This window comes from Anser brachyrhynchus (genome assembly GCF_964034855.1).
Source record: "Anser brachyrhynchus genome assembly, chromosome: 1".
Taxonomy (NCBI): domain Eukaryota; kingdom Metazoa; phylum Chordata; class Aves; order Anseriformes; family Anatidae; genus Anser; species Anser brachyrhynchus.
Window position 1 is genome coordinate 172950508 of NC_137694.1, and position 17588 is coordinate 172968095.

Consider the following 17588-nt stretch of genomic DNA (forward strand, 5'->3'; position numbering starts at 1 on the left):
GCAACAAATCTCACATGAGAAAGAGGTTAATGTTTTATGCCTGTAACAAAGTATCTGGATCATATAAAGACAAAAATTCTGATTGATTCTGATGCAAAATTAAAGAGTAGGATATTTGTTTGCAACCTCTACACAAAGAAGATGAAGAAGAAAACAGGTTTTCCTGTAATAAACCATATTTAATATAATGAGTACTAGAACATAAAGTTTGGGGAAAATTATTGCTGAGGTCTTCCTAAATGGTCTTGTTATTAAGAAGTGATCTTAATTTAATATTTGAGAAGTATAAATATTGTTCATGCTGTATTTTGGACACTGCATAGTACGAAAAGCAGTATTGAAAATATTGCTTTGAAAACAGTGAAACTCTGCATTTAGTAGAAAGATAGTAAACCTCATCTATCATCTTCGCAAAAAATCCCAAACATAGTCCTTTTCAATGATCCTAGCTAGCCTAGTTGTACTGCAATATCGTACTTAGTTATTATCTTCTGGTGTCAGCCTTTGTCTCTCTGGAGTCTGTAAATAAGTTTTGCTCTCAGACAATACAGTTACAATTCAGGCAGTTGTGTTACCTTTGTTGCTGTGTGATAATATCTTTGTATATAGATGCTTTCATTTGATCTCTATTCCATGTAATTTCCTATCACTGTAATCAAGACAGTGCATTTGAAAATATACTTTCTTTCTGTTAAAAGGAATAGGACTTAAATATTGGTTAGATCTATTTAATAGCTTATCAGACATAATTCGTTTAGTTGCTACTAGGAGAAGAAATTCATAGTATTACACAATCTAGTTTTTGTTTATTTAATTGTATCATTTTAATCTGTGTGCTTGTGGGACCTGATGTCTGTGAAATTTAATGATTTCTTGGTCTTGCTAATGTCAAAGGAATTTTGCTATTATCTTTGTTTAAATAAGGAATTGGCAGAAGATATTCAGGAATTCCATGGATTCAGATTTTCCTTCACTTTGTTACACATAAGAAATTATTCCTTAAATAAATTCATCTCCATTTTTTTTTCTTCATGAATGAAGAAAAAAGATTCTTTCTTAATGACTGCTTCTTAACATGTTATAATACATTCTACATTCATTCTTTTCTCTTAAAAGTACCTGAAAAAAATGAAAATAAAATTCTAGCGAGGATAGTAACATATTAAGAAAAGTACGTTCCAAAAAAAAAAAAAAAAAAAACCAAACTTTTAAACACTGAGATTTGTGACTTAGCAGCTGGTGCTGGCAAATATTTCAAATTTCATGCATATGAAATTGGTGTAAAATTAGACTCTCATCAGTATCTGAATCACATGCTAAAAGACACAGATTACTGCTGGAGATGTTCAAAACATGGGCAACTGGAGAATGAAATTAATAGTCTCTCTCCCATCTTTGATCTTTTTAGACCTGCATTATAATGAAAATGTGAAACCTAGGGGCAAGTGAACTGGATGTAAGACATTTGTGCAATAATAATGCTAAAAAAACATCAGACTGGGCAGCTACTCGGTCTCTTGCAGAACCATGTCACATCATTCCAGCTAATGATTTATCTAGCCTTTGTTGTAGCATCTGCAATGACATTGCCTTGACCAAATGCCCTTAAGGAGCCTATTTCTGCAATCAATTGATCCTCATATTAAGACCTTTTTCTTATTTGCTGCCACCACTTTTCTGTTCTTTGCTTCTAGGCAATGCCCCTTGTCCTTACCATTTTTTAGACTAAAAAAAAAAAAATCCCTTTCTTTTACACATTATTACCCTGAAGATATTTAAAGAGACTGATAATGTCCCTAGAATTTCTAGTTTGGTAGATGACACTGGATCATTTAGTCTGCCTTCATATGGTTTATTTTCTGCTTACTGTGTTTTGTTTTTGCTATTGATCCTTTTATTCCTTCAGTTTCTTCTATGTGACTTGTTTGTGAGAAACAGCATTGCAGATTCTGGGCAGCATTCAGACTCTCAGTCAAGACATACAGTGTCCCAGCCTGAAGCAGAGTAGTAAACATGCTTCTGTTACTGCTAAAACTGGTCACTGTCTTCAGGGTGCTGGTACTGTAAGAGAGTATTCTATGGGGTATGCTACGTAACATAATCCCTATGGAAAGGAGAGGCACAATACCAAGTAACACTTAAGGCTCCATTTAAACTTTGGGAATTTTTTTATGAGCTTTGCTATGGTCTACACCAAGGTATGAAACCTTGGATGGCACAGGGTAACTGAGGAATGGTGGGGAAAAGACTTTTGTCAAGATGTTCTCACTACAAAACATAAATCAATTGTTGTTTATGGATTCAGAATAGTGTCAGACACTTAAACTTTGTAAGTTTTCATCTTTTTTTATTCTGTCACAATACTCTTCCATTACAGCTATCAATGAACCTAATTGAACACACCCTCATGGAAGGGCAGGATAATAATTTCTACCTGGGCTGTTTCTAGGGATATAAATTTGGATCTTTTTGCAGCATGTCACATCTTAACATTCCCTCAGTGATGAGACTTTCACTTCTCAAAGTGAATGGGACGAATGTGAGAAACTGGGCCTGATATACTTCATGCTGATAGCTCTATTGGTGTCTGGAGGATGAGATAGATAAGTTTATGCTGTATTTGTCTGTGTATGTATGTGACACACTCTCCTCACATACCATCTGAATATAGACAGTGGTGAAATTACCTCCAGTATGTCATATAAATCCCAGCTGCAGTGCAATAAAGTAGACATTGTTTTTTGCATGCTTTTTTGTTTTGTTTCTCTAAGTGCATGAAGCTGAGAAATTGCCTGCAATGTTGTGTACAAGTGTGAATACTTACATCTAAATGGAAAATAATCTCCAGAATTTCAAGGAAGATTTAGGACTTTCATAGTAGAATTATGAAGAGAGCAGGTAGCAGAAATCTGATGTAAGATGCCATGCTTTTCAGTATTCCTTTCATCTCAGGTTCATTTTTAGCAGTTGGCTGCATCTGTACAACCCCAAGGGGCTGATCCCCTTCCAAGTGGTACAAAAGTGCTCATGTGTATAGCATAACTCAGGCCCACCCCACCTCAGACCAGATTTGCTGTACGCATGCTACATAGCATATGGTCCTGGCTCTAATGCCTATCTCACCCTAAGACAAAGCATTTATTTACTGTGTGCTTTCTTTGATCAGAGTGTCTGAAATACAATGAAGGGTATGCTGCAGTCAATTTTAAAGCAGAAAATGAGATGTGAGGGCAACTTGTCCTTAGATATGGCAGACAGGACCACTTGCAGGTACACAAACTGTGTAGGGCAAAGGAAGCAAGTCTGATGTGGTCTTCTGCACCATTTATTGGAAACAATCCCTGGTGCGAACTATCCTCAGAATACTACTCAGATTTGGTTTTGGAGGCAATTAGTGGGTTCACTCAAGAAAGCTGAGAATGAACTAAGGTTTGTGTAGCATGGAAACTTAGGGAATAAGGTACTGGGAGAGAACTGGGCAACAGCTATTTGGCTTACAGGAAAGTATTTGTTGAGGATGGTTTAAACAGCTAGTTCTTCTTTATCTCTCATAAGTGTATTCCAAAGTTTTCTCATTTGTTGTTTGGACTGCAGAATATAATTTTGTATATAAGGAAACAATGCATTTTCCCCTGGGTATCTGTGAGCAGCACTACTTAATGATCAAACAGCCTTGATCAAACAAAATATCAATTACTTTAACAAGAGATACAAAATCCCAGAGAAAAACAGTATTTTAAACAGCAAAATTATCCATGTGTGAGTATACCTCACTCAACATCTATCACCCTTTATGACAACTCAGGCAATTTCAGATATGCTTCTTCCTACTCCAGTTTGTCATCTTGGTTCTTCTGAAGAATGACTATTCTCAACAAAACAAAATAAAAAAAAAAAAAACAAACAAACAGAAACCCACAAACAAGTTAAAAAAACAAAACAAACAAACAAAGAGACAAACAAAAACCAAGACATGTCATTGATCCCACCATATTTCTTGCATTTATATTTATTATTCGAATCATTTGTGTGCAGATTTTAAGTCAGTTTTATAGGTCATTATTAGGAATAATTAATAAAGTTGATAATTTCAGCAATGCCTCTTAGTAAATCTTCAGCTGTTTACTTATGTATGGTTTATCTTCAATCATTCCTTTGCCTCCTACTTGCAATCTATTTAACACACTGAGTTCTAGTGCAACTGTTCAAATGTTACAATGACCCGTATATATTATTTATTGTTTTTTATTTTGTGACAAAAAGAATGTGTATTGAGATTTTGAAGTTCTTGTTAAGATTGTCTGTGGAGAATGATATCTTACATATATATCTTTTATTTCACTGTAAGAGTCATAACAAGAGTAAAGTGAATCTCATATTCTAAGAATATTTCTGTCTGTGCTTATTTGCACAGTAAACACTCATCCAGTGTCTAAACAAACTTCCTGTAACAAAACTTATTCTAAAATTTTCAGGTATGAAAAAAAGTTGAAAATAACAAAGAAAAAAGATGATCACAGACACTGTTATGCTAAACAACTTTCCAAATTTCGTGGGCTCTTCTGGACCATCAAACACACCTGAGGCAAAGGTGCAAGGTTCTGCAGCAGTTCTTTCCAGAATCACTGCAGTACAATCTGTCAGAAGAAAAGATTTGTGGATGAATGCAGTGTCAGGCTGACTTCCAATAGAAAAGTGCTGCACATTTTTATATGGCTGTATTTTTAAATAGATGCTGAAAATTTGTTTCTAATGATCAGAAGACTTTTTTTTTTATGTCTTTAAAGCCTAGCTTTAGATGCTTTTTGCATCTAGCTATTATGAATTTCATTCATTATCTCATTGCCCAGTAGTGGAGATATCCATTTTACAAACACATCAATATCAGTTCAATCATAGCCTGTGAATTGTGCATAAATTTAGGATGATGCAGAGATATATCCCTCAAAAAAACAACAACAACAACAACAACAAAAAAAAAGGAGCAGTCAGTGTTACCAGTGGAAGACTTGTATCTTCCATCACAGAAACAGTATGTCCTTGGATTTCACTTCACAGAAAGAATATGTCCTTGGATTTCATAAATTACCTTTGCTTATTTTTAGTATTCATAATGAATATGATCACTTCTGGAAAATCACTGTAAAATGAAAACATATTGAAAGTCCCACTAAGTTCTAGGAAAATATTGGAAAGATTGGAAAGGAAAAGATTGTTAGTTTTAATATAACCCAGTTAAAAATAAGCTGTCTTTGAAACTAAATTATTGGGCTTTATTTTTCTTCTATTACATTCTTCCACTCTATTTTTTTTTTTTCTTTTCTCACTGGGAGCCATCTTTCTTCCTCGACATAGCAATTTATTGCTCTTATCTATTGCTATATATAACGTCCAAAGCAATGCCCACTTTAAAGATTTAACTTGGTTGATATATTGACTTGAATATCAACAGATCCAATAAATTGAGTCATATGGATCTCTTATCTTTGACTTATTGCTTAACCCAATCTTCAGATGCAAGAAGAAAGGCTTTACTTCTTAACTGGAGATGTTCCATTACAATCAAAAAGAGTAGAAATGTGATATGTAACTCTGAATCTTTTAAGTAAATGGCAAAATTTTCAATTAACATCAGTGAAAGCCAGATTCACCCTTTCTTTGTGAGGTTTGAACAAAGCACGAAGATAACAAGCAACAAGAAGCAGGCCATGTCTGCCTCCTTGGTTGTTTTTGTCACCCATGTATTCTTATGTCCCACTTGGGAAATTGTGACTGTAACTGCTATGCTTCCTTAACCATAAAAAGCCTGTAGTGAAAATGCTGATTCAACAGTGCTTTAACACTTGTGAGTGTCTCTCTCTCTCTTGTTTGAATTCTGAAGGATTTTTCACATCAGTGCATTCTAAGCAGCTTAACAAGATGGCTTTTTTTTTTCTTTTCTTAAAACAACAACAGAAACAACCAACCAACCAACCAGAAAAAAAACAACAGAAGAACATGAAGTGTAAGCATAAGAAGCTTGCCACATCTATGCTGATATATCTATACTTTCAGCCAGTAAATCTGGGGTTTTATTTCAAGGGAATTATAGAGGTTCTACACCCAAGAGATAAGGCAGCAGTGTAAGATAAATAAAACAGTGTGAAAGTCATCTCTGAAATAAGCATTCCATTAACTCATGAGAGTTACATCTGTCCTTATCAGAAGGTTTAAACACCAAAGGAAATCATAATTACAGAACTGTAAATATACATAGTACTTTAGTCACAAACAGTAAGTCAAGGTTACCTTCTTAGTTTTTAATGTATTGAGAGACCTAATTACAAAAGTGTTCATCTCCCCTTCAGCTGACTAAAGGCAACACAACTATATCCACTTCCACAGTTCATTCTTTGCCTTAACCTTGTTCACATTCAACTTGGCTAGGTGGAAGGAGGAATTCTTTAAAAGATTTCAAGCATTTACAAGATAAAGGGAGATGCACTGTGCACAGGTATTTACAATTTATTTTTAAATGGTTTAGTTTGTGTAATTTCAAAATTAATTTAATCATGAAAATAAACACAAACAAGAATACAAATGTATTCCCAATGAAGTCAATACAAAACTGAGACTTGTAAATGAACAGCAAATCTGATGCCTGTGAATTTTGCAATCTAAGGCCATTCTTCTAAAATCATATGTAGTATCTGAGTATCTGATCAGGTGTTATTGCAGATTAGTATTTTTTTGTGCTGTGAAGTTGTTTCTCAATATTGATTGATTTTGAATAGAAATTGAATATTTTCTGTCATATCATCTACTATTTATTATGTCACATAGAATTTGATTTGTATTACGTGACACTGAGAAGAAAAAAAAACAACAACACCTTTCTGAATGAAGTAAGACTGACCTCAGAGCTTCACTTCTATTGGCACATGGAATTAACTGTTTTGCAATTTAAATACTGGACAGTTTTTTTTTTAATTTAAATTTTATTTATTTTTTTCCACTTACTATACACTATGATCTGCTTCTTTACTTCAAAAGACAACCTTTGAAGGGAATCAGATTTACCAAAAGTCATGTATTATATACTCTTCTTAAACTTTCTAACTTGATCAGAAAATAGCTCTGGAAATCTTCCAGGAACTGGTTTTCATTAGATATCTGCTTATTTTATGGATAGTTGAACCACATTTCACCGTGCCTTGTGGTTCACAGAATGTTACTTACAGAAAAAGTTCAGAGACAATCTTGCAGGTTATATTTGAGAAATTTAACAATTGTATCAATTGCATTGTCACTGAATTGTGCTTGGAAAAAAATACAGATTGTTACAGTTAGGCTATAAAAACAGAATGTAAAGTCTGTTTGTATGTAATATATTCTATAAGGCCATGAACTTAAAATGTATATCACTTTAAAGTGACATACATTTATCATCTATTATACATTTTATTATGCATTTTAAGGTGTTATACATTTATCACTTATTAAAGTGATATACATTTATCACTTTAAAGTGATGAAGACTAAAATGCCAAAACAGGATGCCACTTCCTAGAATATATCCAATGGTGTGCCATGTGTGTAAACATGTTTGCAGAAATTTTCAGTAATTAACAGTGGAATATTCACTAATATACTTTGGTTATTTCCGGTTTATATTCTATATATGTAGCTATCTAAAAGTGCATATGATTATTTTAATCCATTTCTGAAAATGGTTTTGAGGAACCAAATCTTCTATTAGAGATACCTAAGCAACTCTCTTGAAGTTACTATGAGTGCATCCGAGGGCTGATCAATCCTTGAAATTCACAAAGACATTCAAGGTCAAGGTCATTCAGTGAGGTTTCAATATTGAAATTATTACATGTCTTATTACATGTCTTATTACATGTCTTTGCGTCACATAGTGAATCTTGCAGCAAAGAAGTTACTTTTTATCTTTGTTATTTGATAACATATTATTGTGATTGGGACAAGGGATGGAGACATATATTTTAATTCCTTCTGTTTTCCACAAAAATGTTTACTGTACTTGTCCTTCACTTAAACCTCCTCATCACACCCAATACAAACACTCATTACATAATGTTTTATTATTTAATCATTCATTCAATACAGGTTTTAAGGTATGAAGATTAATTTATCAGTTGTGTAATATTCTCATCCTTCTCCTTTCTTCTTCTCTAAACTATGATTTTCTACTTCTTGTGCAGTGATGTGAAGATAAAAACAAAGAGTTTTATGTATTTTCTTACGCTTTCCTTTCATATCAATAATTGTTTATTATTTTTATTTTTAAATAAATAGAAACATAATCCTTTCAAATGCTTTACAGTGGAACACAATTATCTCTGTTTCTAGGGAAGTGGGACAGATTGTGGTGCATAATGATGAATTTCAGTTTCATTGCTCATAGAACCATCCTAAGGACTGAATTCAGATCAATCTGAACATTATCTGAAAAACTAAAATCTTGTAGATTGCTTTTTTTTTATTATTATTATTATTTATTTATTTTTTATTGTGGAGGTACTGCTTTTATTTTAGGTTGCAGAGAGAAGACAAAATGTGGCAATATCTGGGAATGAGTATAAAAACTGCTGGTCTTGAAGTTTCTCGCAGGTTTCCAGCAAAAGAAAGAAGATAAGGCTTATTAGAAAACCCTAAAGAACAGTGCCGTTTAATTTTTTCTTCAGCATTTCATGAACTCTGAGCTGGTGTTCTTGCCTAAAATTTACCTTCTAAACATATATTTTTCCTCTTAGCCACCTGTTGAGAAAAAAATATCACAGTAGTTCCTTTAACAGGTTTGTAAGGGTGTTTTTGTTTCCACAGACTATCAACACCTCACTATATTGTTCCGCATTTCAAAGAAATTTTCTCTTCCTCTGTTGTTCCGTTACATTTCTTTTCACTACTTCACACTTGCTCTCACATTCTCTCAGTTCTCCAGGATACAGAAGCATCTTACTTAAGTGTAGGCATTTAACTAAGCAAATCTTTATTTGGTCACTAAAGTACGGCACTATGCTAGTTATTTTTCAATGCATAGGAAGGTACCTAGGTAACTGGTCTTTCTAATTTAGTTGCCAGAAATAAGGACCTAAAATTAAGTAGTGGTCCAGGCTCTGTGATTTTTTTTTTCTTTCCCCTTCCCTTCCCTTCCCTTCCCTTCCCTTCCCTTCCCTTCCCTTCCCTTCCCTTCCCTTCCCTTCCCTTCCCTTCCCTTCCCTTCCCTTCCCTTCCCTTCCCTTCCCTTCCCTTCCCTTCCCTTCCCTTCCCTTCCCTTCCCTTCCCTTCCCTTCCCTTCCCTTCCCTTCCCTTCCCTTCCCTTCCCTTCCCTTCCCTTCCCTTCCCTTCCCTTCCCTTCCCTTCCCTTCCCTTCCCTTCCCTTCCCTTCCCTTCCCTTCCCTTCCCTTCCCTTCCCTTCCCTTCCCTTCCCTTCCCTTCCCTTCCCTTCCCTTCCCTTCCCTTCCCTTCCCTTCCCTTCCCTTCCCTTCCCTTCCCTTCCCTTCCCTTCCCTTCCCTTCCCCGCCCCAACCATTTTAAATTTATCTCTAAATTATGTAGTAAATGTAGTAAATCTTAAATAACTAGAACAGGAAATAGTAGTACTTTTTCTAATGACTTGTATCAGCTGGACTCTCTGTGAGATGTCTACATATGAACAAATATGTTTTTTACATATATTTATTATAGACACTAGTTCAGGAATTAATCCTCATGTTGGGATCTGTGGGAAGACTTTAACATCTGGCCTGGAGTGCAACTAAAATTTGATGTTTTCTCAACAAGTTTTTTTTTTTCTTTTTTTTTCCTTAGTTCAGACAAGTTCAGACCTAGTTCAGTCTCTGCAAGAAATATTTCATATTATTCTGTATTTATAAACATTGACTGCTGTGTATGTATTTGGTATTCTGAAGCATGTGTTTTCTATTTGGATGAACGCAGTATATTTTCATGCTGAAATGATGCCATTATTTCTCTTAGAAATAAATAATGATACTACAAAGCAAATACAATACTACATGTTAATATTGACAACCAGTAAACTGTTTGTCAGAACTGAAAGCCATGTTTATTTCCATGTCTTTGAAAATACTGTAGCAGAACTTTCACAAACACGTGATATAGATGCAAACTGACACAGGGTCACAATTCTAGTAAAGCTTCAAGATTTTACCCTGGCACCCTTTTTTGCTGGTAAGACTCAAATGTGCTTAATATGAAGTTATCATGTGTACATGAATTAAGAAGTAATGTTGGTCTTTTCACACGTGAGGTAGTTTAAGCATAGGCAAAAAATTTCCGTAGCATTTTTAGTGGAGTAACCAGCTGAAGACATAAACTTATCAAATGTTACGTGGACCTCAGTAAATGCTTTGGATATATCTCAGTTGGAAGATAAATCATATTTGCTTTACTCATTTGTATTAAATATATCTTAAACATATTTGCAACAAGTTGTGAGCATGCTCAAAGACAACTACTACAGACTAGGAGAGGTGCAAGGGTGTGTTTGTGTGCCAGAATCCTCAATTTCTTGTGTGGAAACACCTAGTTTGCTAGATTAACAGTCAGACTTGATGATCTTGGAAGTCTTTTCCAACCTAAGTAATGCTATAATACTATGATTCTACACAGATTTTAGTTCCCGGTGCTGTGATCTATGTCTGAAAACATCAATTCAGGTCAGTGATGAGTTGCTTCTGAGCTGAGTGGTGCAGGGTGCATACCCACACTATCTGGGATTATGCCTACTCCATGCAATGTTGAGCTGTGGGTTTCCTTAGCTCCCCAGCCACTACTCTTATAGGAGCCATTAGTATCACTTCAAAATATTTTGAAACGATATGAGGGCTGTGTTAGAAACCATCAAAACAACAATTTTGTTGCATGAAAGAGAGGATATGTGTTGTATTTCAGGTGTGGTATAAGGCCATGCTAGGTGCCAAAAAATTGATAAGGCTTTTTTAGGCTTCTGGCCTACCAGTCTTCTGGGATTGTAGGGGTAGAGAGCAGAGCACAGAGAAGGGGTACAAAAGTGCTATAATTACACCCATGCTGAATTTCATGAAAGGTCTCTGACACGACCTGTCCTATGAGTAATGCATCCTGAAAAGTGCTGACTAGAATACAGCAAACATTTCTGCAGTCCAGATTAGAGCTCCAGTTTACTCCGCAGTCTCATTTATTTAGCATTACAGATATATTCTCTTTTTATTTCTCCTTATCTCTATGACACTATGGAACAGTAGCATCACAGTTCTTAAGGCTGATCCACTCTTTGTCATTTAACCAACTTTTTCTACACTCTGTATGTATATATATACACATGCTAAAACCCAGATAAAACTCTGTTTTCAGTGCTTTCTTATATTTTTCTGTGAAGTGAAAAAATTGCCTCATGCTCAGCATTCAGAACGATATCAACATTTCTTTGCTATAGTTATTTTCCTTCGCTTTCGTTTAACGTTTGCCCGACAACTCCAGAAACTTTTGAAGTATTTGCCTAACCCTGGAATATGTGTGTGTACTGTTTCCTGTCTTAGTTCATCAGGTTTTATAAATCATAAAGGAGATACTTTATAAACCATAAAACAAGCTACAGTACTGGGTTTATCTTAGCAAAAAAAGAGGCTTATTGCTCCAGCAATATTTCCTTTATAAGCAATGTCCCTATTGAACTGTGGGTGCCAAAATCATCACGCTTCTTTTTTTCTTAATCTCTTTAGTAGGCCCCAAATTTTAGTTGTGATTTATAGCTTCTCAGTAACGAGTTCCTAGTTCTGTATTCAGCAGTAGCACAGTTCTCAAGTTGCTAACCTGCTCAGCAAGCAGTTTAGGGGAAAATTGTGGCACCTGGCTGGTTTCCAGGTGTGCCTGGACCTCTATTATCCTGGAGCTCTAGGGTTCAATTATTTCAAACTGAAGCAACTTATCCTACAAACTGAAATAATAATTAAAAAGAAAGAAACAAAAAAGAGCAAATAATTAAATAATAAATTAAAAAAAAAAAAACACTGAAGTTTTAGGTACATCGACTGGTATTTAAGGTACTATCTTAATTGGAATCATTAATTGGAATATTCATGCCTTGTATCATTCCATTGTGTCATCCATGTCAAAATTGTCTTAAAGGAAAATGCAATGTGAAGATCATTTTTCTGAAAAGCTGACTGTGCCATTAAAGATTTCCTTCCTCTATTTAGAAATAAAACTCTGATTTTCAAATAGTAGCTTACATATCTTACACTTTTTTATTACTGTTTTTTGATAGATCAGAGACTAAATTTGAAAGCTAAACCGGATTCCCCAAATGTACTGAGTTTAGCCACCTTACTGTTAAAAGAGAGAGAATGTGTAAAATGCCTGTTCTTTACTGCTTATCTGGTTTACATTATTCACAGAATCACAGAATCACCTAGGTTGGAAGAGACCTCCAAGATCACCTAGTTCAACCCATGACCTAACCCTAACAAGTCCTCCACTAAACCATATCACTAAGCACTACATCTAAACGTCTTTTAAAGACCTCCAGGGATGGTGACTCAAGCACTTCCCTGGGCAGCCCATTCCAATGCCTAACAACCCTTTCAGTAAAGAAGTTCTTCGTAACACCAACCTAAACCTCCCCTGGTGCAACTTTAACCCATTCCCCCTCATCCTATCACCGGGCACATGGGAGAATAGACCAATCCCCACCTTGCTACAGCCTCCTTTAAGGTACCTATAGAGAGCGATGAGGTCTCCCCTGAGCCTCCTCTTTTCCAGACTGAACAATCCCAGCTCTCTCAGCCGCTCCTCATAAGACTTGTTCTCCAGACCCCTCACCAGCTTTGTCGCCCTTCTCTGGACTCTCTCGAGCACCTCCATGTCCTTCTTGTAGCGAGGGGCCCAAAACTGAACACAGTACTCGAGGTGCGGCCTCACCAGAGCCGAGTACAGGGGGACAATCAATTCCGTAGTCCTGCTGGCCGCACTGTTTCTTATACAAGCCAGGATGCTGTTGGTCTTCTTGGCCACCTGAGCACACCGCTGGCTCATATTCAGCCGACTATCCACCAATACTCCCAGGTCCTTCTCTGCCAGGCAGCTTTCCAACCACTCATCTCCCAGCCTGTAGCTCTGCTTGGGGTTGTTGCGCCCCAGCTGCAGGACCCGGCACTTGGCCTTGTTGAACTTCATACAGCTGGCCTCAGCCCAGCAGTCCGGCCTATCCAGATCCCTCTTCAAAATTATTTTTTAACATCTCTAACTTTCTGGCTTTTATTAATATCTCTGTGTGGAGGTATTAATACTGTAAATGATATTGTAAAATATGTTAGTACTGAGATGTCTGAGATATGTACAACAGCTTTGTACAACAGTGTCTGTTTTTGGGAGGAATCTTGAGGAGGCTCCTTTTTTAACGTCATGAAAATGTTAGGTAAGTTCAGTGTTCAGTGCTGATTTCTTTTGTTGTAGATCTACACTGCCATGAAAGATCTGGAACAAGTTTCTTCTGAAATGTGGGTGTCCACCTCCAGTTACTCTCCCTATTATCTCTAGAGATAAATGAGCAGTTCTATGAGTTCTTTCATGTGACTTGCTTTAGTGTGAAATGAATCACATCCAGAAAATTTCTGTTTCTCTGAAATGACTGTCAATGAACCTAATTTATTTTCAGATATAGACATCTCTGTGGTAGAGATAGGTGAAGTTATTTGCCAGCAATTATACTCTTTCAGTGCACTAAAACCTCAAATATATCAATGAAAGTTATGTTTAATCTGGTCAACACTACCATGGACTTAGCATTCAGATGATATTAAAAATATCCACAGAGTAACTGAAAGTGCCAACACATAATCCACATATTTAACCTTATTTTAAAGATTTATGAATGGAGTTTATGTATTTGATAATAACCAATCCAAGATAAAGGTTTACTGCCAACCTCAGTGAAAATGCTTTGTTACAGCAAAACCTAGAAATCTTAATCACCTCGTATTGAATTATTTCTCCTTTTCTTTTCTTTTTTTTTCTCTTTTCTTTTCTTTTCTTTTCTCTTTTCTTTTCTTTTCTTTTCTTTTCTTTTCTTTTCTTTTCTTTTCTTTTCTTTTCTTTTCTTTTCTTTTCTTTTCTTTTCTTTTCTTTTCTTTTCTTTTCTTTTCTTTTCTTTTCTTTTCTTTTCTTTTCTTTTCTTTTCTTTTCTTTTCTTTTCTTTTCTTTTCTTTTCTTTTCTTTTCTTTTCTTTTCTTTTCTTTTCTTTTCTTTTCTTTTCTTTTCTCTTTTCTTTTTTCTTTTCTTTTCTCTTCTCTTCTCTTCTCTTCTCTTCTCTTCTCTTCTCTTCTCTTCTCTTCTCTTCTCTTCTCTTCTCTTCTCTTCTCTTCTCTTCTCTTCTCTTCTCTTCTCTTCTCTTCTCTTCTCTTCTCTTCTCTTCTCTTTTCTTTTCTTTACTTTTCTTTTCTTTTCTTTTCTTTTCTTTTCTTTTCTTTTCTTTTCTTTTCTTTTCTTTTCTTTTCTTTTCTTTTCTTTTCCTTTTCTTTTCTTTTTTTTCTTTTCTTTTCTTTCTTTTCTTTTCTTTTCTTTTCTTTTCTTTTCTTTTCTTTTCTTTTCTTTTCTTTTCTTTTCTTTTCCTTTTCTTTTCTTTTCTTTTCTTTTCTTTTCTTTTCTTTTCTTTTCTTTTCTTTTCTTTTCTTTTTTTCTTTTCTTTTCTTATTCTTTTCTTTTCTTTTCTTTCTTTTCTTTTCTTCTTTCTTTTCTTTTCTTTTCTTTTCTTTTCTTTTCTTTTCTTTTCTTTCTTTTCTTTTCTTTTCTTTTTCTTTCTTTTCTTTTCTTTTCTTTTCTTTTCTTTTCTTTTCTTTTCTTTTCTTTTCTTTCTTTTCTTTTCTTTTCTTTTCCTTCTTTTTTTCTTTCAAAAGATACATATAAAACCCAATAACTAATAAGCATTGAAAAGGATCAATCATTTCACTCTTATTATTTTGATCTATTAGCTGTCAATTATATACAAGTGTCTTGAATAAATACAGGTATATTTTAGAATAGTACTTATAAAGCATACTATAAATTGTCTGTCTATAAGTCATCTTCTCTGTCCTAGCTGCATCAAAACGGCATGATTTTGATGATACAAAATCATGAAGATTTGGAAAGTAAACAATGTAGTTAAAAACTGGTTTTTACTTAGTTTCTTATAATTTGTTTTGTTGACAGGATATTAATAGTGTCAAGTCTGAGATACATTGCTTTTTCTTTCTTTACGTTTTGGTGTTCTAATGTTTCGAAGTGTGTTTTGTATAATTAAATACAAATGGTACTAATTTAAAGTGTTAGGAGTTAAGCATTTTTTGCATAGGTGAATTTGACATATAATACATTTTTCACACCATGTCAGCGTTAATAGGAGCTCTAGTTTATAACAGCATGAATAGTGACATTTTTGCACTATCCATTAAGAATATTAATAAATCAAACTTCCAGGTCAATCAACAACAATATTGCAAATAATTTTAACTATCAGCTACTTAAATTAGGAGAATGAATATAATAGTTAAATCAAATTGTATTGGCATGTGTAGTGCATCAATGCAAAGCACACAAAAAATAAATCTGCAAGCATTTTTAAAGATTCATCACTACTAGATTATTATTATTATTATTATTATTATTATTATTATTATTATTATTGTTATTAGTTTAAATCAAAGAAAGCTGGAATGGTGAGTAAATGCTATTGTTCATTTTGTCCTATTTACATTTCACAGTTTTGATCCTCAGAGAATTTTTTTAGGAATGGCAATTTTTAGAAAATTAGCAAATATAGAAACTAGCAATTTGGAAAATTGCTTCTTAGATGATGTAGTTTTCCCGTATGTAGTAAGCAAGAATACAATTATTTAATTGTATATATCTTTTTTTCTGTTTTCTTTTACTTTCTATATAGAAAGACTTCGCTAAAATTAATTAAATTCAGTATGTTCTAAATGAGAAATAAATAGACAGTTTTCATGTACCTGAATTATATATATAAGCTTACTCATTTACTCTTCAGCAGAAAAAAAATAATCTTCAACCAAAAAAAGTGTATTCAAATTTGTAAATGTCCTTTGTCCTGGAATAGAAAATGTATTACAATCAGTACGATATAGACTGGCACTGATGGTCAGTATGGGTTGCCCATTGAGATGATAGTGATTTAAGAGATGATTTGCTTTTTGGCAGAGATGCAAATCCAAGGCAACAACTACACATGCAAGAGGAAAGTGATCATTTGTCTAAATCAGACCTTTATTTAGACAGCTGGTGACAGCTGGCACTGGCTGTAGTTAGATGGATAGACTGTATTTTCCTGCAGCTCTACCTTAGGTAGCACAGAAACTTGAACCCATCTGAACGGTTAGACGACACAAAGCTACTCTAGGGAAGCAGTGAAAGATCTTGAAATAAAGTTATATCTTATGCTATCTTTTCTGTAGCAATAGGTTGGAATTGTATTTCTGAAAATAGAAATTAAATAGCATGTTCAGTTTCTAATATAATCTCTTCTGTTGGACTCTTAAACATTTAATTAACATTGAAGGTATTGCAAATAAAATACACAGCACCTCATTTTTGAGACCAACTGATGACAAATTATTATTCTAATATATCCAACGTCTAATAAATCTAACATCTATTGTTGCCCCAACAGCTTTATTTCTTTAGCACATGCAGCTTTTTTTCCTCTGGCAGAACTGTAAGTCACTACTCCTTCTTTCATTTACAGATTTATCTTTACTAGTCTATTTTATTATTGGTCATTCAGTTTCTGGATGGGTATTAAATGAGTAGTGTAAGGGTGAAAAGAATCTGTAAAATGTTAGGATTTAGCAGTGTTTTGTATAAGATAGTTAGAACCTGTGGCTAACAAGGAACTTAGCTGATGAGTTAGCAATAGAGGCTAGCCAATTGAAAAATATTTATATTCACATAGAAACAAAATGAAGAATCTGAAAAGGAATTTGCAAAAGTGCTTTGTTCACAATTTAGAGTGGATACACTTAACATCTTTTTTTAAATGTTAATAATAAACATATATTTACACAAATGGATTATGATGTCACAGAACCCCAAAAGAAAATATGCATATGACTCTTTACATGTCCGCTGATTAAAATAAATAAAGCTACAAAATGTGAAAATTAAAATAAATTTAACTCAAACATTAAGAAATACCAGGCTTAAGTTTATCCAAACAACATGAAATTGATGCTGTGTGAGGCTGAGATACATTTTCAAGGCAAGGTTTTGTACCTTTGGAGGAAAAAAATAATTCAGGTGCTACCTTTCTGGAGAATATTTTTTAATGATTAATGAAAGAATAGAGGTCTCATCTGGTGACAAATTATTTTACATCTTCCTAGATATTTATCCATATCTAGATTTTGATTTGCGTAGATGGATTCAATACTTGGTTAGAAGTGAAAGTCCCTGGCACAACTCCAGATTAATACAAAAATGACCCAATTCCTCCAGACTTTAGTTTGAAGTCCATGCGGCTTTTTGACATGTATCTTTTCTTGCTTCAGTGTTGTTATAGTTTTAGCATGACTCTTGTGATTCAG

General features: G+C 34.2%; 2 protein-coding genes across 8 annotated transcripts in view; one reads left to right on the top strand and one right to left on the bottom strand.

The window, feature by feature from the left end:
- The window catches only part of PCDH9 (protocadherin 9), an 800116-nt gene that overhangs the window by 609721 nt on the left and 172807 nt on the right, over positions 1-17588 (top strand). The window lies entirely within an intron of this gene.
- LOC308187742 (uncharacterized protein) overlaps positions 1-17588 on the bottom strand; it is a gene marked incomplete at its 5' end in the record, with an annotated part of 533458 nt that overhangs the window by 507771 nt on the left and 8099 nt on the right. The window contains one exon of the mRNA XM_080575983.1: positions 12623-14893. Coding sequence (XP_080432109.1) covers positions 13976-14893 — 918 coding nt within the window. The 3' untranslated portion in view covers positions 12623-13975. The remainder of the gene's footprint in view (positions 1-12622; positions 14894-17588) is intronic.